A 24,731-nucleotide genomic window follows, 5' to 3' on the forward strand; every position below is an offset into this window, starting at 1 on the left:
CTGGGCAAACAGTCTCAGGAAAATGCCCATGTAAGAAATGACTTCTGAGCATGTTGACATTGGACTAGAAGCTCCCTAAGTCAGAAGCATCCCCTTTAAAAGAAGGTGTCGGGACTTCCCTGGTGGCTCAGTGGTTAAGAGTCACCTGCCAAGGCAGGGGACACGGGTTCGAGCCCTGGTCCAGGAAGATCCCACATGCTGCAGAGCAACTAGGTCCGTGTGCCACAACTACTGAGGTCCGCGTGCCTAGAGTCCCTGCTCCACAACAAGAGAAGCCACACAATGAGAGGCCTGCACACTGCAACGAAGACCCAATGCAGCCAAAAATTTAAAAAATAAATAAATAAAACAAGTTGTCAATTTAAAATATAACAATGAACTATAATCAAGGCCATTTAAACTTTTCTTTCATGAGGAAATTTGAAATGGAAGAAAAGTCTTGATGACTGATAAGGAGATATATTAAAGTAAGGTACTTGGAGTATAGCAATTTGTCCATTTCCCCAGTGCCATGCAATTGAGAGGATTGAAGGAGGATTCCTTTCTTCTTGACAGCTCCAGCCCTATAGAAGCAATGGATGCGTTTAATTATTGTAATTGGATTACACTAGCCCATTAAGATAATTCAGTCCTTCATGCTTCCTTTATAAGAAAGGAGACTTTTTTTAATATGTATAAATTTATTTATTTACTTACTTATTTGGCTGCTGCACACCGGCTTTCTCTAATTGCAGCGAGCAGGGGCTACTCTTCGTTGCGGTGCGCGGGGTTCTCTTGTTGTGGAGCACCAGCTCTAGGTGCGTGGGCTTCAGTAGTTGCAGCACACGGGCTTAGTTGCTCCTTGGCATGTGAGATCTTCCCGGACCAGGGCTTGAACCCGTGTCCCCGGCATTGGCAGGCGGATTCTTAACCACTGTGCCACCAGGGAAGTCCCCCAAAGGAGACTTTTGTCTAGCATATTTTTCATTGTGAACATTGCCTCTCAAGTCCCTGATAAGAAGACTCTGTATGCACTAAGACTCTCCACCCCTCTACCATGTATAGACATCCTGTAAGATATAGCCTTAGCAGCCAGCTAGCCTCTTTCTGTGCCATCTTATATAAAACATACTTGAATTGTTGCTCTGCCACTGAGAATAGACTTCTATAACTCCACTCAAGAAAGATAGTCCTTATTTTCAAAAGGTATTAAAGAAATGAAGAGTATCTTACATTGGTACAGCTATTATGAAAACAATAAGGAAGTTCCTCAAAAATTTAAAAATAGAACTACCATATGATCCAGCAACCCCCCCCTTCTGGGTATATATCCAAAGGAAATGAAATCACTATCTCCAAAAGATATCTACACACCCATGTTCACTGAAGTATTATTCACAGTAGCCAAGATATGGAAACAACCTAAGTGTCTGTCAACAGATGAATGGATTTAAAAAATGATATATATATATACAATGGGATATTATTCATAAAAAAGAAGGAAATTCTGCCACTTATGACAACATGGATGGACCTGGAGGACGTTATGCTAAGTGAATAAGCCAGACACAGAAAGACAAATACTGTATGATGACACTTACATGTAGAATCTAAAAAAGTTGAACTCATAGAACAAGAGAGTAGAACAGTGGTTGCCAAAGGCTAGGGAGTGGGGGATATGGGTAGATGTTGGTCAAAGGGTACAAACTTCCAGTTATAAGATGAATAATTTCTGGAGATTTAATGTACAGTATGATGATTATAGTTAATAGTACTATACTGTATTACCAGAAATTTGCTAAGACAGTAGATCTTAAGTGAGGTGATGGATGTGTTAATTAATGTCATTTTGGTAATTGTTTCACAATGTATATGTATATTAAATCATCATGTTGTACATCTTTTAAAAAATCACATTGTACAACATAAATATATACAATTTTTATTTGTCAATCATACTTCAATAAAACTAGAAAAATTAAATAAATAAATGGATCTTACATTTTATGTATGAAAAATCAATAATATATATAAACAATGACACCAAAAACAGAAATTAGGGAATCAATAAATTATTTTAAAAGTCTTTTTCTTATAGATTCATTATGTGTTTATTGTAAATAATAAATTGCTCTGATAGATTTCAAATGTGAATCAGTTATATATGCAACTATTTAGAAATGTTTCTAACACTTAAAGTGAGGAATAACTTAAGAACTATGTAGAACATTTGACGATCTTGTTATTTCCATTTCTCTCACACTCCACGTCCAATTTTGCTCCTTCAGTATATACTCCAAATCCAACCACTTTACACCTTTACACTATACTGTTCCAAACAACCATCATCTATCACCTGCATAACGGGTCTCCCTATTTCCTGCTTCCACTCTTGCCCTCTACTGTCTTTTCTCAAAACAGCAACCAGAGTGATTCATATTTAAAACATAAGTCAGGGTCTTCCCCGGTGGTCCAGTGGTTAAGAATCTGCCTTCCAATGCAGGGGACGTGGGTTCAATCCCTGGTCCAGGAACTAAGATCCCACATGCTGTGGGGCAACTAAGCCAGCGCACCACAACTACTGAGATCACTCGCCTCAACAAGAGAGCCTGCGAGCCGCAAACTACAGAGCCCGGCGCCCTGGAGCCCACACGCCACAACTAGAGAGAGAAGACCCGCACATCACAACTAGAAAGAAGCCCGAGTGCTGCAACGAAAAGCCCACACACTGCAATGAATAAAAGATCCCTCATACCTCAATGAAAGATCCTGTGTGCCGCAACGAAGACCCGACGCAGCCAAAAAAATTAAAAATAAAAAATAAAATAAGTCAAATCACCACTTCACTCCTCTGTTCATAACCCTGCAAATGGCTTCCCATCTTAGTCACATAAAAAGCCAAAAATCTCATGATAGCTCCTTCCTAGCCATGCACAATTTTCCCACCTCCCCGCCTCCAACCTTTAATACTCTGGCCTCCTGTTCACTAAGACACCAGCCACTCTCCCAACCTCAAGGCCTTTGTATTTGGTTTTCTCTCCCTATGACAATTTTCCACCAGCTTTCTCCATAGCTGATGCCCTCATCCCCTTCATGCCTTTGCTCAAATGTCGCTTCTCATCAAGGCATTTCCTGACCATCCTATTTAATATTACAACCTCCATAAACACAACTTCTTATCCCCCTTCATATTTTTTTTCTCCATAGCACTTATCACTTATACTATTTATTTTACTTACTTATTTTGTTTATGGTCCATCTTCCCTCACTAGAATGTAAGCTCCATGAGGGCAGGGATTTTTGTGTTCTTTATTCACTGCTGTATTCACACAACCTAGAACAGTATCTGGCTCAGTATGTGTTTATTGAATAAGTTAATGAATGAATGAAGCACATGAGATGACGCTTCTGACTAGGAGCACTCCTTTCCACATATGTTAATATGGAAATATTCTCTGGGTTGTTCTTTCCCTGTATCACTAGGCATTATTCTTAAGCATATTCCTGAGAAGTGTCTAAAAGTTTCCAATAACACCAGACACAGCAGCTTGATTGCTTTTAGGCATTGACCATGGGAGCATCTAACAACTGTGAACTATAATGAACTCAGTTCACATACTTGCTTCTGATGGCAATCCAAAGTGCTGACTTCTGTCTTTACAGAACTATGTGGTCCTATATTTTGCCTTCCTATATTAATAATAACAAATTAAATAAATGTGCAATTGTAGTGTCAACTACAAATTGGCACTCGCCATTGGCACTTGCCATCTACCTCTACAAGGATTAAGTCAGGTGCTGCTGCAGATGCTGATTTTCAACACCCCCTGAAAGGAGTTCAGGGGGGAGAGCAGAAATGAGGCACTCTGTGCTCTGGGAAAAACTGTCTGAACAGGTTTTCAGATAGTTAGATATTTTTAGGAGCCAATTTTATGAGCCCAATTCTTGTATCTCCTCATATCCAGAAAAACACTAAAATCCTTCATGGTGATGACTGCTCTTCGTGACTAGCAGAAACCTTCTGCAAAAAAATATGCGCTCGATTGCAGGTACTCCCCCTTCACCAAAATCACATATATACTGACCTTCCCCACTGCCTCTTTGGAGCAGTTTCTCAGAGCTATCTGGGATGCCATCTCCCAGGCTGCAGTCCTCATTTTGCCCCAAATAAACCTTAACTTGCAACTCTCATGTTGTGCATTTTTTTTATGTTGACAGTTATTATGGCGACCACGAAGGGACCCAGAGTTGACATCTCGCCTTCACCTGAACTCTACGAGGAACTGGAGCCTTGGTACCAGCAGAGGCCACTTGTGCCCATCTGCCTCCTTGGAGAGTCCAGACGAATTTGGGTAAGTCTCTCCTGGTTCTCAGATCTCCCATATTTGTTGATGATCCTGAGTTTTATTTGGCGGTGTAGCAGGTACCTGCCTCCTCCCAGTTGAAAGATATTGGGGGGCCCCTGGTTGAAAGATACGAGGGAAATACCCAGTGGAAAGATACTGGGTAGGGCTTGGTTGAAAGATACCAGGGAATACCCGCCCAGGTGAAAGATACTGGGGGGGGCTGGTTGAAAGATATCAGGGTTTGCCCAGTTGTAGGAGACTGAGTGGTCTGCGCTGAGTGGTTAGGTAAGAGGCTGATCTGATGCTTTTCCTCAGTTCAGCTGCCTTAATAGAATTTGTCAGGATAGAAATGAAGATATTACATGAGAGCTTTGCTCCAAAGAAAAGGGACAAGACTCCTCCCGGCCGGTTACAGCTTTCTCAGGTGACTGAGAAATTTACAGGAATGGTGGAGGCAGAGTCCTCATACCGTGCAGTGGTCCCATAGGGAAACCCATTCATTAATTAAACACTTGCTCGTCCAGAGGTTGCAGATAAGAATTAGCCACTCAGCGATCCGAGCACCCGCGGTGGTCTTAGACCACCAAAGGGAGAAACTGAGACAAGTAAGAGGGCTGAAACGACTCTGGGGTGATGCCTAGAGGAGTTAAGCCCACCACACAACTTCATTAGTAAACTTTATCCCTGAAAAATTCAACTTTAAGATAGGAAATAGAGCCTCTCAAACACAGAAACAAGGGGCGTCAGAAAGCCAGCCTCTGACTAACACTCCAGCCAGGTTTATGTATGTACAAAAACTCATACTTGCAAGTACCTACTTAATTGGGGAACTTATACTAAAGGAGATCTCAACCTAAAAAGACCAGATTGGGGTTCTTTTGATATTCCAAAATTAATATTTTTGCACACACAGTTAGGAAAAAAAAAAAAAGCTGGACGTAAGATCAAACAGACTGAATGGAATGCTTACTTTGATTGGTATCTAGAAGCTTCTAAAAGAGGAAATGATAGAGTAACTTCTTTGCAGGAAACCAATAATTAATTACTTGAAACTATGTCAGACCAACTTTTCAAAACCATTAAAAAGAAAGAAAAGGGGGGTATCTACAAAAATTATGAACCTTCAATTGCACCAGTTAAGTACACAATGCCAGTCGAAGTTTAACCGACCCCCATTTAATTCCCAACCAGTAGAGAAAGCTAGCTTGAAGGAAAAAAAAAAATTCTCTTCAGAATTCTGACCCTAAGGGAGTAAGTCCTACTAGGAGAACCTGATTTTCTCTCCCTGTGCCTTGAGACCAGAGGTCTCAGGAACACTTGTCTTATCTAGACCATCTCTAATTCCTGAGATTGAGAAGAAAAAAAAAACTGGAGGAAGCCTTTTAAAATTGTTTCTTATTCCAACTGTTATTTATAAACTAGTGAGTTTTATATTATGATACCTGATTCATGACTAAGATAGAAAATGCAGCTAGATCTCTTGTGTCTGTCTGGATATATGTATGTCTCAGTATGTGTCTTTGTCTTTGGATAATATTGCTGTGGTTAATTTGTAAATGAGCTCTATTTAATTGGCTTAAAGAAAAGTAAGCGCTTACAAATCAAACAATTCTAAATACAAGAGAAATTAAGCTAAATAAATTTCAGGTTCACATGAACTGGGAAATATTCAGTATTAAATTAATATTTGGTATTAATGTTTAAGTTTGTTGATCTAATTAATATAGACATGTTTCTAGAGTCATCAGCATTAAGTATAATACTTTTATTATGCCTAGGTGTAATATAAACTAAATAAAATCTTGTTATATCTGTTACAAATTTGTCAGCAAGGAAAGTAACTTGATGTGAAGAAACTTGTTAAGGAAATAAAACGTAAATGAGATAAGAGCTTTCAGATAAACTCTATTAAGAATAATTTTGCTTTAGGAATGTCTATCTAAAATAGTGTCTCCAGATTCTGGTAACTTGCAATTCTATAGTTGTGCTAAATTAAGTGATGGAAGCTTATTGAATAGCTAGGTCATTCCCAAATAAAATAAGATACTGAAACATTAATTACTGAACATTGGCTTACTTTCACAGAGAAACAAAAGGTATTTAGGACTATTAATGAATATGTTTGGTGCCACTTTCTCTAAAGAAAGCAAATGTTTTTAGAAAATATCACTGGTATTTATGTTCACCAATCTACAGAATGCTAACATAGAAGACAGTTCATAGTTGCTTAAGGAAAGTAAGATGTGTGTTTTCAGTAAAGAAGGCATGAAGAATGGAATTACATTTTATTAAGGGAAAAGGAAGTAGGTCTGACTTACAGGTGGCTGTTTCTGAATGGGAAAATAAAATGCTGGATATAGAAAGTGACAAAGGGTTTGTGGAAAGAGGACCCTGAGAAAAGAGTTTTGTGCATGGTCAGGATTGACTAAGTTTAAAATAAATTTAATTGAGTAAATTAATTTTAAAAGTAAGCTCAAAACTTGAATTCAAAACTTGAATTTGGCTTCCCTCTCTTTTAAGAGGACAAGATTTCTTAAAATGTTGAACTGCCTTTGATAACAGATTTCAAGTTTTTTTACCTTTTAAGTGATCTGTTCTGTATTTGCCTTTGAAATCTTTTATTGTTACTTTGGCTAAGTGAATAACTATTGTTTCACAGTGACCTGTGACCCTACCTGACTGAGTGTTCTAAATCCTTTTTTGACAAAACTTCCTAAATCAAATTCTAATGAAGTCCTTTTGACCTCTAGCTAACTTTAGGATGCTTCAAAGTGCCCCTGAAACATCCCAAAGAGAGATTATAAACTAGGTTCATTTGGTACGTTAAGTTACATGGGAAGTATTGTCAAATGAGTAATAAATCTTCTTAGGTTTTAGTGTAAGGTAAATGTTATTAATATAGATATTCTAGAAATTACATGGAGTTCCTAAAATTCTGACATATCCTGGTAAAATGTTATCAGTCATAATTCTAGTTATTATCTTAAAGTGTTGTATGTCACAGCATTAACCAAGTTGCTTTGTCAGTTGCATTGCATTGTAAGCAGATTTTAAACATGCCTTAAGTCTTTTGTCATTATAGACACGGTTTCACTCTGATGCCTTTGCAAAAATGCTTCCTCTTCAAGAAGATTTATAGAAAGGACTTTTGAATAAATACAAGTTTCTGACTTTCAGACCATAATGCTGAACTGGGTAAGAAACTAAAGAATTCTAATGAAAAACCTGATGGCTTCACAAAACTGTTAACGAAAAGGATTAGTTACATAGGACTGAGTGAACTGGTGAATATGGTTATAAATTTTATGGCTTCTATCTGAAAAATTACTGGTTTAAATCTGCGTTTTCCAGGTGTAAGGAAAACCTTCCCCTCAAACTAATTATGACTTACAGTAATTGGTAAATTATACCTTTGTAAGCAGAATTGAAACATTTATCTTTTTTATCTGTTCCCTCCAGACATTGGAAACTCTTAGGTTCCCATCAGCTTTATCAGATAAATTAGGAAGGCTACCTCACTAGTAGGTATAGAAATCTCAAGGTATTTTGGGGACCTTGAAAAAGGAGGAATTCACCTAGATTTGTTAGGTGAAATCTGTGATAAGCCCTTGGTGTGACTTTCCTAGCCCTGAGAGGTCTTTTAAAAGTCCAGTCTGAGACTCCTTATAACAGCTTCAGCAAGCAAAAAGCCTATATGATCAATTATAGTTATATAAATCATCAGGCCAAGTTTATTGAGACCAGACTTATTTTGCAAACAAATTAGTCTTAATTTGGTTATATTTGGTAGAAATGAGGGTAATTTTAGAGAGAAAAAGATGTTTCAATGAATGTTAAATCCCAGTTTTGTTAATGGAGGTCTGTATTTACTAACTTCCCAGATAGTTCCTTGCTGTTATGTTATATTGATGTAAAGTTAAATTGAATTATTAAAAGGACACTCTAAGTTTGTTTCTGAAGCTTATCTCAGTAATCTATCTTTGGATGAAAATCAGAATCCCCGTGACTTGCAACCAGGGGATTATGCATACTGGAAGAGACATAATCTAAAGGACTATCTCCAACCTAGATGGAAGGACACTTATCAGAGGAGAAATTACACTCACACTAGGACAAGAAGAAGATGACATCAGAAGTAGACAGGTTGCCCAAGATCCTAGACCTGACTTGTATGATCGTTTATAATATTTTCTTGACTTCTTAGAGCTTTGTATATGAATCAAATGTTTTCTTATCATGGGCACGATCCTATGCTAATTTTAAAAATCAATCCACACTACTGGGTATATACCCTGAGAAAACCATAATTCAAAAAGAGTCATGTACCACAATGTTCATTACAGCTCTATTTATAATAGCCAGGACATGGAAGCAACCTAAGTGTCCATTGACAGATGAATGGATAAAGAAGTTGTGGCACATATATACAATGGAATGTTACTCAGCCATAAAAAGAAACGAAACTGAGTTATTTGTAGTGAGGTGGATGGACCTAGAGTCTGTCATACAGAGTGAAGTAAGTCAGAAAGAGAAAAACAAATACCGTATGCTAACACATATATATGGAATCTAAAAAAAAAAAAAAAGGTTCTGAAGAACCTAGGGGCAGAACAGGAATAAAGACGCAGACATAGAGAATGGACTTGAGGACATGGGGAGGGGGAAGGGTAAACTGGGATGAAGTGAGAGAGTGGCATGGACATATACACCCTACCAAACGTAAAATAGATAGCTAGTGGGAAGCAGCCACATAGCTCAGGGAGATCAGCTTGGTGCTTTTTGACCACCTAGAGGGGTGGGATAGGGAAGGTGGGAGGGAGACACAAGAGGGAGGAGATATGGGGATATATGTATATGTATAGCTGATTCACTTTGCTATACAGCAGAAACTAACACACCATTGTAAAGCAATTATACTCCAATAAAGATGTTAAAAAAAAAATCAATCCAATTGTTGGGTTTGTGGCCAATTACCTGTGTCTAGTACTTTTGGGTTATCTTGGTGGATTTCTCCCCTCCAAGGCTCTAATTGGATGGCCCTTAGGAAATTTATTCTAGAGGAAAGAAATTATAGTCCTGTTCAGCGGATTCCCTCACCTAGCCAATTAATAATACCTGCTCTGACCCTGGCCATAAAAAATGAATTTTCCTCTAAAGTTACTCAAGCTCAATCAGAGCAACAAGCAATATTTCAGCCAAGGAATAAAACCTCCCACAATTATGGGATGGATTTATGTGTTAACAACAGGCTGCAGTCATTTAAGTTTTAACGCCCCCCTTTATCTTGGGAACAATCAAATTATACTAAGGATAACCAGCCTAGTAACACTAGGAAACTGGGCTGGGAGCATTATGGACTGTGTCAAAATATAATTTTCCTGAAAGATAAGGATTGGTACAGAACAGACTAAGTCAGACGACCTGAGGATATACTGGGCTGCACCTAATGGAAGTTCTTGGCTTAATTCTTACTTATGACTTTAATAATACTGCTAGCTATGTTATTTGTATTTTGCTTGTTTTACAAGATTGTTGTTTCTGGCATTACCAAATGTGTGACTGAGCCTCCAACAAAAATACATAGTTTTATATGAGATCAATGATTGTAATAGTGTAACCCTGGATATGGAAAGATACAACAAGAGGGAATTTTTCTTGGACCATAACAGATTAGTAAGACAGGTGGTCCAGAGCTACCTTTAGCAATTGTTTATAAGACCTAGTCCAGTAATAGCACACTGAGTGGCCTATCTTCGCCAGACCTAGGAATGAGCCTTCCTAGCACTGTGGGATGAAATGGTCATGAAATACCTCCCAAAGCATTGTCGAATTTATGACTATGAGGGAGCCCTGTCAACTACAAATTCGCACTCGCCATTGGCACTTGCCATCTACCTCTACAAGGATTAAATCAGATGCTGCTGCAGATGCTGATTTTCAACACCCCCTGAAAGGAGTTCAGCGGGGAGAGCAGAAGTGAGGCACTCTGTGCTCTGGGAAAAACTGGCAGAACAGGTTTTCAGATAGTTAGATGTTTTTAGGAGCCGATTTTATGAGCCCAATTCTTGTATCTCCTCATATCCAGAAAAACACTAAAATCATTCATGGTGATGACTGCTCTTCGTGACTAGCAGAAATCTTCTGCAAAAAAATATCCGCTCAATTGCATGTACTCCCCCTTCACCCAAATCACATGTATACTGACCTTCCCCACTGCTTCTTTGGATCAGTTTCTCAGAGCTATCTGGGATGCTGTGTCCTGGGCTGCAGTCCTCACTTTGCTCCAAATAAAACTTAACTCACAGCTCTCACACTGGGCGTTTTTTTTAAGTCAACAGTAGCTTTACAAGTGTGCCATAGAGAGGAATCTGTGCCAATGATTCCTTCTTATTCCTAAGTGTATATACCCAGAGAACCTGCTCTCTGTTACTTCCTGATAAGGAGCAATGGAGAGGTCTGAGAGCTGAATTTCTGTTCATGGGGTGCAGTTCTATCACTAATTTTTTTCTTTTGTCACTGAAAAACCTGGTATACATACAGTGATTGTGTATGTGTATACAGGCTTTTCATTTGAACATTTTGTAACATATTTTAAATTGAGTATTCAGTTCAGAGACTAGTCAAATTCTACATGTAGAGTTAAATAGACTCTGAATTCTCCCACAGGAACTAAGGTAGTGAAGTGTAGCAGAACATGCCACCCCAAAATATGCCTCTTTGGCATATAAATTATTTTGAGCTAATTATTTTGACAAACAGCAGACACAGGAGATGCTCTGAAAACAGAGAAGTTGCTCTTTTGTAAGGGAAATTTACATTTATAGAGTAAATCTCCACTTGTAAGTGTCTCCCTTTCTGTACCAAGAAGGAAGAAAGACTAAATCACAACAGAATCTTATCAATGGAAAATGTACCTACTTAAATCTGCATAACAAACCTTACCCTTGTTTACTGTGTTTTCCTGGTCACCTCCCATAACTGGTTCACCCCACACCCAACATCTTTCTTTTGTCTTTAACTGAAGATGGTATTTATTGAAGGTGATGACTTGGCCATCTTGGGGAGTTACTCAGTTTTCCTGGTATCCCCCATGTATACATGAAGTATACATGTTAATAAAGTTCTGTTTGTTCTTCTTTTGTTAATCTGTCTTTTATTACATGGGGGACGGTCTCATCCAAGAACTCGGAAGGGTAGAGGGAAAATTATTTTTTCCTCCCCTACAGCAGCTGTAAACAATCCACCAGTTTTTAGGGGAAAGGGAAGCCTGTAGGAAACCTTTGCAGGTGAGAGGAGTTAGTAGTAGTTTGCTGTATCCTAGTGACAGTATCCCCATTTACTAGTTAGGTAGTACTATCACCAAAGTATGTGCGCAAATAGCATTACACATGCTACTGCAGAATTATGAGTCATGAAAGTACAGCAATAGCAACATCTGGAAAGCAAGCATTGGCTCTTATCGAAACCAAAGAATAAGCCCAAGGGCCCTTATAGCTAAATCCAAAAGCTAAATGTGAATGTACTAATTTGATATCCTTTGAAGATGTTACAGTTCCTTTATTTCTTACTTGTTTTTGTGTTCTGAAAAATGAAAACCAGAAGATGCTACATCTATTTTAAAACATCAGTTTGGGATGAGGCAAGATGGCGGAAGAGTAAGACGCGAAGATCACCTTCCTTCCCACAGATACAGTAGAAATACATCTACACGTGGAACTGCTCCTACAGAACACCCACTGAACGTTGGCAGAAGACGTCAGACCTCCCAAAAGGCAAGAAACTCCCCACGTACTTGGGTAGGGCAAAAGAAAAAAGAAATAACAGAGACAAAAGAATAGGGACGGGACCTGCACCAGTGGGAGGGAGCTATGAAGGAGGAAACGTTTCCACACACTAGGAAGCCCCTTCGTGGGCAGAGACTGCGGGTGGCAGAGGGGGGAAGCTTCGGAACCACAGAAGAGAGCGCAGCCACAGGGGTGCAGAGGGCAAAGCGGAGAGATTCCCGCACGGAGGATCGGTGCCGAGTAGCACTCACCGGCCCAAGAGGCTTGTCTGCTCAGCCGCCAGGGCGGGCGGGGGCTGGGAGCTGAGGCTCCGGCTTTGGTGCTAGCCGGGAGGGAGTCCGGGAAAAAGTCTGCATCTGCCGAAGAGGCAAGAAACTTTTTCTTGCCTCTTTGTTTTGCGGCGCGCAAGGAGAGGGGATTCAGAGCGCCGCCTAAACGAACTCCAGAGACGGGCGCGAACCGCGGCTATCAGCGCGGATCCCAGAGACGGGCGTGAGCCGTGGCTATCAGCGCGGACCCCAGAGACGGGCAGGAGACGCTAAGGCTGCTGCTGCCGCCACCAAGAAGCCTGTGTGTGAGCACAGGTCACTCTCCACACCGCTCCTCCCGGGAGCCAGTGCAGCCTGCCACTGCCAGCATCCCGTGATCCGGGGACAACTTCCCCGGGAGAACGCACGGCACGCCCCAGGCTGCTGCAACGTCACGCCGGCCTCTGCCGCCGCATGCTCGCCCCGCATCCGTACCCCTCCCTCCCGCCGGCCTGAGTGAGCCAGAACCCCCGAAGCAGCTGCTCCTTTAACCCCGTTCTGTGTGAGCGAAGAACAGACGCCCTCAGGCGACCTACATGCAGAGGCGGGTCCAAATCCAAAGCTGAACCCTGGGAGCTGTACGAACAAAGAAGAGAAAGGGAAATCTCTCCCAGCAGCCTCAGAAGCAGCGGATTAAAGCTCCACAAACAACTTGATGTGCCTGCATCTGTTGAATACCTGAATACACAACAAGTCATCCCAAATTCAGGGGATGGACGTTGGGAGCAGGATATATTAATTTTTCCCCTTTTCCTTTTTTTGTGAGTGTATATGTGTATGCTTCTGGGTGAGATTTTGTCTGTATAGCTTTGCTTTCACCATTAGTCCTAGGGTTAGGTCCGTCCGTTTTTTGTTTTTTTTTTTTCTTTTTTCTGTTTTTTTTTTACTTAAAAAAATTTTTTTCCTAATAAATGTTTTCTTAATAATTTTTTCCTTATTTCCTATTTTTAGAAATTAAAAAAATTTTTTAATAAGTTTTTTCATATTTTTTATTTTTAAAAATTAAAAATTTTTTTTTCTTAATAAATTTATTCTTAATTTTTTTTCTTATTTTTTATTATAATAGTTTTATTTTATTTTATTTTATCCTCTTTTTTTCTTTCTTTCTATTTTTTTCTCCCTTTTATTTTGAGCCATGTGGATGAAGGGCTCTTGGTGCTCCAGCCAGGCATCAGGGCTGTGCCTCTGAGGTGGGAGAGCCAACTTCAGAACACTGGTCCACAAGAGACTGTCCAGCTCCACGTAATACTAAACGGCGAAAATCTCTCAGACAGCTCCATCTCAACATCAAGACCCAGCTTCATTCAACGACCAGCAAGCTACAGTGCTGGACACCCTATGCCAAACAACTAGCAAGATAGGAACACAGCCCCATCCATTAGCAGAGAGGCTGCCTAAAATCATAATAAGGCCACAGACACCCCAAAACACACCACCAGACGTGGACGTGCCCACCAGAAAGACAAGATCCAACCTCATCCACCAGAACACAGGCACTAGTTCCCTCCACCAGGAAGCCTACGCAACCCACTGAACCAACCTTAGCCACTGGGGACAGACACCAAAAACAACGGGAACTACGAACCTGCAGCCTGTGAAAAGGAGACCCTAAACACAGTAAGATAAGCAAAATGAGAAGACAAAAAAACACACAGCAGGTGAAGGAGCAGGGTCAAAACACACCAGACCTAACAAATGAAGAGGAAATAGGCAGTCTACCTGAAAAAGATTTCAGAATAATGATAGTAAAGATGATCCAAAATCTTGGAAATAGAATAGACAAAATGCAAGAAACATTTAACAAGGACGTAGAAGAACTAAAGAGGAACCAAGCAACGATGAAAAACACAATAAATGAAATTAAAAATACTCTAGACGGGATCAATAGCAGAATAACTGAGGCAGAAGAACGGATAAGTGACCTGGAAGATAAAATAGTGGAAATAACTACTGCAGAGCAGAATAAAGAAAAAAGAATGAAAAGAACTGAGGACAGTCTCAGAGACCTCTGGGACAACATTAAACGCACCAACATTCGAATTATAGGGGTCCCAGAAGAAGAAGAGAAAAAGAAAGGGACTGAGAAAATATTTGAAGAGATTATAGTTGAAAACTTCCCTAATATGGGAAAGGAAATAGTTAATCAAGTCCTGGAAGCACAGAGAGTCCCATACAGGATAAATCCAAGGAGAAACACGCCAAGACACATATTAATCAAACTATCAAAAATTAAATATAAAGAAAACATATTAAAAGCAGCAAGGGAAAAACAACAAATAACACACAAGGGAATCCCCATAAGGTTAACATCTGATCTTTCAGCAGAAACTCTGCAAGCCAGAAGGGAGTGGCAGGATATACTTAAAGTGATGAAGGAAAAAAACCTACAACCAAGGTTACTCTACCCAGCAAGGATCTCATTCAGATTTGATGGAGAAATTAAAACCTTTACAGACAAGCAAAAGCTGAGAGAGTTCAGCACCACCAAACCAGCTTTACAGCAAATGCTAAAGGAACTTCTCTAGGCAAGAAACACAAGAGAAGGAAAACACCTACAATAACAAACCCAAAACATTTAAGAAAATGGGAATAGGAACATACATATCGATAATTACCTTGAATGTAAATGGATTAAATGCTCCCACCAAAAGACACAGACTGGCTGAATGGATACAAAAACAAGACCCATATATATGCTGTCTACAAGAGACCCACTTCAGACCTAGAGACACATACAGACTGAAAGTGAGGGGATGGAAAATGATATTCCATGCAAATGGAAATCAAAAGAAAGCTGGAGTAGCAATTCTCATATCAGACAAAATAGACTTTAAAATAAAGACTATTACAAGAGACAAAGAAGGACACTATATAATGATCAAGGGATCGATCCGAGAGGAAGGTATAACAATTGTAAATATTTATGCACCCAACATAGGAGCACCTCAATACATAAGGCAAATACTAACAGCCATAAAAGGGGAAATCGACAGCAACACAATCATAGTAGGGGACTTTAACACCCCACTTTCACCAATGGACAGATCATCCAAAATGAAAATAAATAAGGAAACACAAGCTTTAAATGATACATTAAACAAGATGGACTTAATTGATATTTATAGGACATTCCACCCAAAAACAACAGAATACACATTTTTCTCAAGTGCTCATGGAACGTTCTCCAGGATAGATCATATCTTGGGTCACAAATCAAGCCTTGGTAAATTTAAGAAAATTGAAATCGTATCAAGTATCTTTTCTGACCACAACGCTATGAGACTAGATATCAATTACAGGAAAAGATCTGTAAAAAAAACAAACACATGGAGGCCACACAATACACTACTTAATAACGAAGTGATCACTGAAGAAATCAAAGGGGAAATCCAAAAATACCTAGGAACAAGTGACAATGGAGACACGATGACCCAAAACCTATGGGACGCAGCAAAAGCAGTGCTAAGAGGGAAGTTTATAGCAATACAAGCCTACATCAAGAAACAGGAAACATCTCGAATAAACAACCTAACCTTGCACCTAAAGCAATTAGAGAAAGAAGAACAAAAAAACCCCAAAGCTAGCAGAAGGAAAGAAATCATAAAGATCAGATCAGAAATAAATGAAAAAGAATTGAAGGAAACAATAGCAAAAATCAATGAAACTAAAAGCTGGTTCTTCGAGAAGATAAACAAAATTGATAAACCATTAGCCAGACTCATCAAGAGAAAAAGGGAGAAGACTCAAATCAATAGAATTAGAAATGAAAAAGGAGAAGTAACCACTGACACTGCAGAACTACAAACAATCATGAGAGATTACTACAAGCAACTCTATGCCAATAAAATGGACAACCTGGAAGAAATGGACAGATTCTTAGAAATGCACAACCTGCCGAGACTGAACCAGGAAGAAATAGAAAATATGAACAGACCAATCACAAGCACTGAAATTGAAACTGTGATTAAAAACCTTCCAACAAACAAAAGCCCAGGACCAGATGGCTTCACAGGTGAATTCTATGAAACATTTAGAGAAGAGCTAACACCTATCCTTCTCAAACTCTTCCAAAATATTGCAGAGGGAGGAAAACTCCCCAACTCATTCTACGAGGCCACCATCACCCTGATACCAAAACCAGACAAAGATGTCACAAAGAAAGAAAACTACAGGCCAATATCACTGATGAACATAGATGCAAAAATTCTCAACAAAATACTAGCAAACAGAATCCAACAGCACATTAAAAGGATCATCCACCATGATCAAGTGGGGTTTATCCCAGGAATGCAAGGATTCTTCAATATACGCAAATCAATCAACGTGATACATCATATTAACAAATTGAAGGAGAAAAACTATATGATCATCTCAACAGATGCAGAGAAAGCTTTGGACAAAATTCAACACCCGTTTATGATAAAAGCCCTGCAGAAAGTAGGCATAGAGGGAACTTTCCTCAACATTATAAAGACCATATATGACAAACCCACAGCCAACATTGTCCTCAATGGTGAAAAACTGAAACCATTTCCACTAAGATCAGGAACAAGACAAGGATGTCCACTCTCACCACTATTATTCAACATAGTTTTGGAAGTGTTAGCCACAGCAATCAGAGAAGAAAAAGAAATAAAAGGAATCCATATCGGAAAAGAAGAAGTAAAGCTGTCACTGTTTGCAGATGACATGATACTATACATAGAGAATCCTAAAGATGCTACCAGAAAACTCCTAGAGCTAATCAATGAATTTGGTAAAGTAGCAGGATACAAAATTAATGCACAGAAATCTCTTGCATTCCTATACACTAATGATGAAAAATCTGAAAGTGAAATTAAGAAAACACTCCTGTTTACCATTGCAACAAAAAGAATAAAATATCTAGGAATAAACCTACCTAAGGAGACAAAAGACCTGTATGCAGAAAATTATAGGACACTGATGAAAGAAATTAAAGATGATACAAATAAATGGAGAGATATACCATGTTCTTGGATTGGAAGAATCAACATTGTGAAAATGACTCTACTACCCAAAGCAATCTACAGATTCAATGCAATCCCTATCAAACTACCACTGGCATTTTTCACAGAACTAGAACAAAAAATTTCACAATTTGTATGGAGACACAAAAGACCCCGAATAGCCAAAGCAATCTTGAGAACGAAAAATGGAGCTGGAGGAATCAGGCTCCCTGACTTCAGACTATATTACAAAGCTACAGTAATCAAGACAGTTTGGTACTGGCACAAAAACAGAAATATAGATCAATGGAACAGGATAGAAAGCCCAGAGATAAACCCACGCACATATGGTCACCTTATCTTTGATAAAGGAGGCAAGCATATACAGTGGAGAAAAGACAGCCTCTTCAATAAGTGGTGCTGGGAAAATTGGACAGATACATGTAAAAGTATGAAATTAGAACACTCCCTGACACCATACACAAAAATAAACTCAAAATGGATTAAAGACCTAAGTGTAAGGCCAGACACTATCAAACTCTTAGAGGAAAACATAGGCAGAACACTCTATGACATAAATCACAGCAAGATCCTTTTTGACCCAGCCCCTAGAGAAATGGAAATAAAAGCACAAATAAACAAATGGGACCTAATGAAACTTAAAAGCTTTTGCACAGCAAAGGAAACCATAAACAAGACCAAAAGATAACCCTCAGAATGGGAGAAAATATTTGCAAATGAAGCAACTGACAAAGGATTAATCTCCAAGATTTACAAGCAGCTCATGCAGCTCAATAACAAAAAAACAAACAACCCAATCCAAAAATGGGCAGAAGACCTAAATAGACATTTCTCCAAAGAAGATATACAGATGGCCTACAGACACATGAAAGAATGCTCAACATCATTAATCATTAGAGAAATGCAAATCAAAACTACAATGAGGTATCATCTCACAGCGGTCAGAATGGCCATCATCAAAAAATCTAGAAACAATAAACGCTGGAGAGGGTGTGGAGAAAAGGGAACCCTCTTGCACTGTTGGTGGGAATTTAAATTGATACAGCCACTATGGAGAACAGTATGGAGGTTCCTTAAAAAACTAAAAATAGAACTACCATATGACCCAGCAATCCCACTACTGGGCATATACCCTGAGAAAACCATAATTCAAAAAATGTCATGTACCAAAATGTTCATTGCAGCTCTATTTACAATAGCCAGGACATGGAAGCAACCTAAGTGTCCATCATCAGATGAATGGATAAAGAAGATGTGGCACATATATACAATGGAATATTACTCAGCCATAAAAAGAAATGAAATGGAGGTATTTGTAATGAGGTGGATGGAGTTAGAGTCTATCATACAGAGTGAAGTAAGTCAGAAAGAGAAAAAGAAATATAGTATGCTAACACATATATATGGAATCTAAGGAAAAAAGAAAAAAAAAAAGGCCATGAAGAACCTAGTGGCAAGACGGGAATAAAGACACAGACCTACTAGAGAATGGACTTGAGGATATGGGGAGGGGGAGGGGTGAGATGTGACAGGGTGAGAGAGTGTCATGGACATATATACACTACCAAATGTAAAATAGATAGCTAGTGGGAAGCAGCCTCATAGCACAGGGAGATCAGCTCAGTGCTTTGTGGCCACCTAGAGGGGTGGGATAGAGAGAGTGGGAGGGAGGGAGATGCAAGAGGGAAGAGATATGGGAACATATGTATATGTATAACTGATTCACTTTGTTATAAAGCAGAAACCAACACACCATTGTAAAGCAATTATACTCCAATAAAGATATTTAAAAAAAAAAAACAAGAACAATAAAAAGAGAGTAATGTAGCAACAAAAAAAAATAAAATAAAACATCAGTTTGGTATATAAGGCAGCAATTATGGCAAACCCTTTTTGAATTAAAAATCAGAACAAATGGTCAATGCTACTTAACAAAAGTACTTGATCATGAATATATTTTCAGTGAAATATTTAATGAAAAAAGGAGATAATTGATAACTGTGATTATTATTATGTGGTACTTTGTACGATAGTAGAGAAACCAAAAAATGTTCCCTCCTATTCATTTGCAGAAGGTTCTTAACAAAGAGCTCATATATGCCTAAGGATATTTCAGAGTTGCTGAATATGCCTAAATATACAACTAATAATTCTTCACTGAGCTTGTGAAAATAGATAATTTATCTGAATATCTGAATGCAGGAGAGTAACAGACAGGATGCAGTCCAGAAAATGAAACAGTCACATTAATGAGGGGTGTAGATCTCTCACTGAATGCATTCTTTTACCCCCAAAACATAAGCTATTTGATATCACAGTTGAAAATACGGCAGCACTGAAAAATAGTTTTCCTATTTAAAAAATATGTTTCTTTGAATTTTATAGGAATGAAACTTTTAAAATGCCATGTCTGAAAGATGGCTTCAGGGATAGATAGTAAATTATGAAACCTGAACCAAGTGCTCAGGGAATAAGGATGTCTTCACCAAATTGATTTTCTTATGAAATGTAGCTAAATTCATTTTTGTTCAAATTTTTGTTGAATAAGAATATTCTAAAGAATATTAATAAAACCAAATTCAATTGTATTAGATTAATGAAAACCAAAACAAGCTATTTTTTTATGCTTGAACGTGTGGTACATTTTCAGATTGTCATTTTGAAAAATAATCACTCTCCAGTAGTCTAGATATAGAAGGTGAATTTGTGTGTTTACTTGTGTTTTCCTATTTTCAAAAAATAGGAAAAAAAAACCCTCAGACAGGAGATTTATTGTGATGTATCATTTTTTTATGAAAATGCAAAATAACCTGCTTAATCAATTGGAAATTGTAGTTAGGTAGATAATGGGAATGTAAGATTTCCCATATATAAAGAAAGCAGGTTGATAGAAAGAAATTTGAATATTTGATACTTAGATATTTTTATCCTTTCACTTTCCAAATTCAGCTTTGTGTGTTTTCTGCATGCAGCTATGACAGAAGCTATGTGCCCTGGCCCCAGCTCTCGGTGTTGGTGCAGGTCAGGCCACATGCCAAGTGCTAAACAATTCACCAGCTGTGTATCAGAGTGTGAGCACAGGGGGATCTGCCACAAACTATTCCTATTCATCACATGGGAAAGATGAGAGACCAAAAGAAAGAAAGAAAGAAAGAAGGACAAGATATGCATATTTTTCTGAGCTCTACTCTTTAGGAAGGATCTCAATTACATCTTTTCTTTGTCTGAGCTTAAATAATGGAACTCATGAACCTGCAATCTTAATGAGAAAAAAAGGCTAGGGGTGGGGGAGGAGATACCGTGTCCAATGTAGTGGAAAGAGAAGAGAAGCGAAGACAATAGTTTTAAACAGATGAGAACATGTGAAGCATGTTGCTCATGAAAAACCTTACCACTACTTTGTGAAGATTTGTGAATTAATCTACCAAATATCATTATGAAATGGATATTGTTTTGGTTTTGTTTTTAATTTTATTTATCTATTTATTTATTTATTTATTTATTTATGTCTGGGTTGGGTCTTCATTGCTGCACATGGGCTTTCTCTAGTTGCAGCGAGCGGGGGTTACTCTTCATTGCGATGCGTGGGCTTCTCATTGCAGTGGCTTCTCTGGTTGCAGAGCATGGGCTCTAGGCCTGCAGGCTTCAGTAGTTGTAGCACTTGCACTCAGTAGTTGTGGCTCGCGGGCTCTAGAGCGCAGGCTCAGTAGTTGTGGCACACGGGCTTAGTTGCTCCGCGGCATGTGGGATCTTCCTGGACCAGGGCTCAAACCCGTGTCCCCTGAATTGGCAGGCGGATTCTTAACCACTGCACCACCAGGGAAGCCCTGAAATGGATATTTTTAATGCCACAGAATAAAATACAAGGGATAAGAAAGGGAACCAGCTTAACTGATTATTTACCCAATTTCATTTTTTGGATGCATTTATTTTCACCTCCCATTTATTTGAGGGTATTTATTTCAAAATGGTAGCAAAATTATCAAACTAAATTTAAGCGTCTTGGCTAACTTTTCTAAGTTTTAAGATGCTCTAGGTATGTTTTGACAATTAAAAAAGAAAAATAAAATATCCCACCACCTTCCTCTTGTAACAGGGAAGAACAAAACCTGACTCCATGTTGGATCTGTTTCTTTTACTTTGACCTTTGCTTTCCATTACTTTTGTTCTGTCTATAGCTATAGACATACATAAGGGCCTGCCTCGGGGAACCCTGCCCCTCTGCCTGAATGTTAAACTAAAGTGCCTTTGTTGAGCTCACAGGGAAACACCGCGACCTTGCCCACCTGTGAATGGCTGCAGAAAAGAAGAAATTAACACATCCCCTCCCCAAAGCTGGCCAAAACCAGGAGATATTTTGCAAGACTTATGGCCTTTTTACTTTACTTCCTCACCTCCTCCCCCTCTCTGTTCTATAAAAGAAACTAGCATCCAGACCCCGATAAGACAATATTTTAGGACCCTAGTCAGCCATCTTCTCAGACACCCAGCTTTCCGAATAAAGTCGTTATTCCTTGCCTCAACACCTTGTCTCCAATTTATTGGCCTGTTGTGCCGCGAGCAGAGAGAGCTTGGACTCAGTAACACTCTCAAAAGGTTACCTTGATAGGCAGTATAATGTGACTCAGGAAACTAGTTCTCTAGTCTTATTCTGCCAGTTCCTTCCTAGCTGTGTGTTGTGAGACAAAGAGCTAACCTCTCTGGAGCTAGATTTCTTTGTCTTTAAAATGACAGGGTTGGACTGGACCATCTGCAGGGCTCTTTTTCCTTTTTTTTTTTTGTTGTTGTTGTTGGCCACACCATGCAGCTTGTGGGATCTTGGTTCCCCAACCAGGGATTGAACCCAGGCCTTCAGCAGTGAAAGTGCCAAGTCCTAACCACTAGACTGCCATGGAATTCCCTCTTTTTTCCATTTTAAAATTCGGTACCTTTTAAAAATTATTATTCCTATTTTTAAGCTGCACCTACTTGGTACAGAACAAAAGAGAGACTGGAAGAAAATGAGTTAGATAACCAAAATCAATTTAGGCAAGGAAAAAAAATTGTAGGCTTGAATTATCCAAATACACATAAATGCCCATAAGAGATATATAATTTCTTGAACTTCTGTTTACTTCATAGCATATAATTACATTATTTTGTAATGCAATTAATAATATTCAAAATGCCTCCATTTTGAAGAAGATTAATTTTAAATCTTTTACTAAAAGGTCACTTCTTTTACAAGTACAAAACATTGCTAAAAACACTTAAATGGCCAATATGATATTTATCAGTAGCACCATTTGAGGCAGAATTGCTTTCCCATATTCCTAGCAAAAGGGCATTTTCAAAGTCACACATGAGATGAAACTTCCATACTCTTCACTTGTGATATTTAGTTATCACCATGGGATATATTTTTCTGGTATTTTGGTATAAAAAGCATTATGACATCTAAAGAAAAGTTGATGCTTTTTGTGACTTGAATTTCAGGGTTTAAAAAAATGCTTCTTTGCCATCATGAAAATGGGTAATGCCAAGAAACAGGTCTTAAATGTGTTACACCTCAATGTTAGAACTAATTTACAAAGAGGCCATTTTGTAAGTTTGTATTTGTAAATGAATATTTGTAACCAGTGGGATTCAGGACACACTACCCTAAATATGGCACCTTGGCATATTGAATTTTTTTTTATTGGAGTATAATTGCTTTACAATCTTGTGTTAGTTTCTGCTGTACAAAGAAGTGAATCAGCTATATGTATACATACATCCCCTCCTTCTTGGACCTCGCTCCCCACCCCATTCCACCCATCTAGGTCATCACAGAGCACTGAGCTGAGCTCCCTGTGCTATACAGCAGGTTCCCACTAGCTATCTATTTTAAAAATGGTAGTGTATGTATGTCAAACCTAATCTCCCAATTCGTCCCACCCTCCCCTTCCCCACCCCCCCGTGTCAGCACATCCATTCTCTATGTCTGCATCTCTATTCCTGCCCTGCAAATAGGACCATTTTTCTAGATTCCATATATATGTGTTAATATGCAATATTTGTTTTTCTCTTTCTGACTTACTTCACTCTGTATGACAGACTCTAGGTCCATCCACATCTCTACAAATGACCCAATTTCGTTCCTTTTTATGGCTGAGTAATATTCCATTATATATATGTACCACATTTTCTTTATCCATTCATCAGTTGATGGACATTTAGGTTGTTTCCATGTCCTGGCTATTGTAAATAGTGCTGCAATGAACATTGGGGTACATATGATTTTTGAATTATGGTTTTCTCAGGGTATATGCCCAGTAGTGGGATTGCTGGGTCATATGGTAATTCTATTTTTAGTGTTTTAAGGAGCTATATACTGTTCTCCTTAGTGGCTGTATCAAATTACATTCACACAACCAGTGCAAGAGGGTTCCCTTTTCTCCACACCCTCTCCAGCATTTATTGTTTCTAGGTTTTTTGCATATTGAATATTTTAAACTGAAGGAGTTTGAGAAAACAGCAGAAACACGAAGGTCACTCTGAACTCCACCCCCACCCCTCCCTGCCACAGCCCCTCCCCTGAAACAGGTCATAAAACCTTCATATGAGGCTGTGTCCTCCCTATACCCAGAGGAAAGGACCCATCCTGTTGTAGGAAGGAGGACCCCTTCAAGGGCCCGAGAGTGGGCTCTTGTCTAACACTCAGAAATGAATTGTCTGAGGAGGCACATGTGCTGACAAAGCACGAGACTTTATTGGGAAGGGGCACCCGGGCAGAGAGGAGCACGATAAGGGAACACAGGAGAACTCCTCTGCCACATGGCTCGCCGTCTCAGGCCTTATGGTAATTGGGTTAGTTTCTGGGTTGTCTCTGGCCAATCACTCTGATTCAGGGTCCTTCCTGGTGGCACGCACACTGCTCAGCCAAGATGGATTCCAGCAAGAAGGATTCTGGGAGGTTGGTAGGACATATGGACTGGAGTCTCCTCTCTCCTTTTGACCTTTCCCGAATTCTTCCAGTTGGTGGCAGCTTGTTAGTTCCGCATTCCTTACCAGGACCTCCTGTTGTAAGATAACTCATGGAAGTGGTAACTATGGTGCCTGGCCAGGGCAGGCAGTTTCAGTCAGTGGTTCCCCTAACAATCCTTTTCTCCAAAGACAAAGGGATGCCAACAAGAATCTTAACAAGCAGATCTTGCTAAATTTCCCTCACTTTACTACAATTATCTACTGTTAAATTAATTAAAAAGAGAGGCCATTATATTGAGGTGGCTCTAATGCCATGGCATCCTACATAAGCAAACCAAAATCTAAGTCAGTAAATGCCTCAAGGTTACAAAATCAAAATGC

At 39.1% G+C, this 24,731-nt stretch overlaps 2 protein-coding genes and 1 long non-coding RNA gene across 6 annotated transcripts in view; 2 read left to right on the forward strand and 1 right to left on the reverse strand.

Annotated features, from left to right (window-relative positions):
• LUZP4 (leucine zipper protein 4) overlaps nucleotides 1–24,731 on the forward strand; it is a 389,928-nt gene that overhangs the window by 330,301 nt on the left and 34,896 nt on the right. The window lies entirely within an intron of this gene.
• LOC309620815 overlaps nucleotides 1–24,731 on the reverse strand; it is a 333,501-nt gene that overhangs the window by 280,926 nt on the left and 27,844 nt on the right. Inside the window, exon 2 of one of the 2 annotated variants that reach the window (XR_014239662.1) lies at nucleotides 4,074–4,123. This is a non-coding gene — a long non-coding RNA (uncharacterized lncRNA). Of the gene's footprint in view, nucleotides 1–4,073; nucleotides 4,182–24,731 lie in introns of those variants that run through there. The other variant, XR_014239663.1, reaches the window with a different exon arrangement.
• LOC309620733 (uncharacterized protein) overlaps nucleotides 1–24,731 on the forward strand; it is a gene marked incomplete at its 5' end in the record, with an annotated part of 65,314 nt that overhangs the window by 26,176 nt on the left and 14,407 nt on the right. For 2 of the 3 annotated variants that reach the window (XM_082377601.1, XM_082377599.1), the window contains one exon: nucleotides 4,198–4,331. In XM_082377601.1, coding sequence (XP_082233727.1) covers nucleotides 4,198–4,331 — 134 coding nt within the window. Of the gene's footprint in view, nucleotides 1–4,197; nucleotides 4,332–7,407; nucleotides 8,130–24,731 lie in introns of those variants that run through there. The other variant, XM_082377600.1, reaches the window with a different exon arrangement.

Source organism: Balaenoptera borealis (genome assembly GCF_965194805.1).
Source record: "Balaenoptera borealis genome assembly, chromosome: X".
NCBI lineage: Eukaryota > Metazoa > Chordata > Mammalia > Artiodactyla > Balaenopteridae > Balaenoptera > Balaenoptera borealis.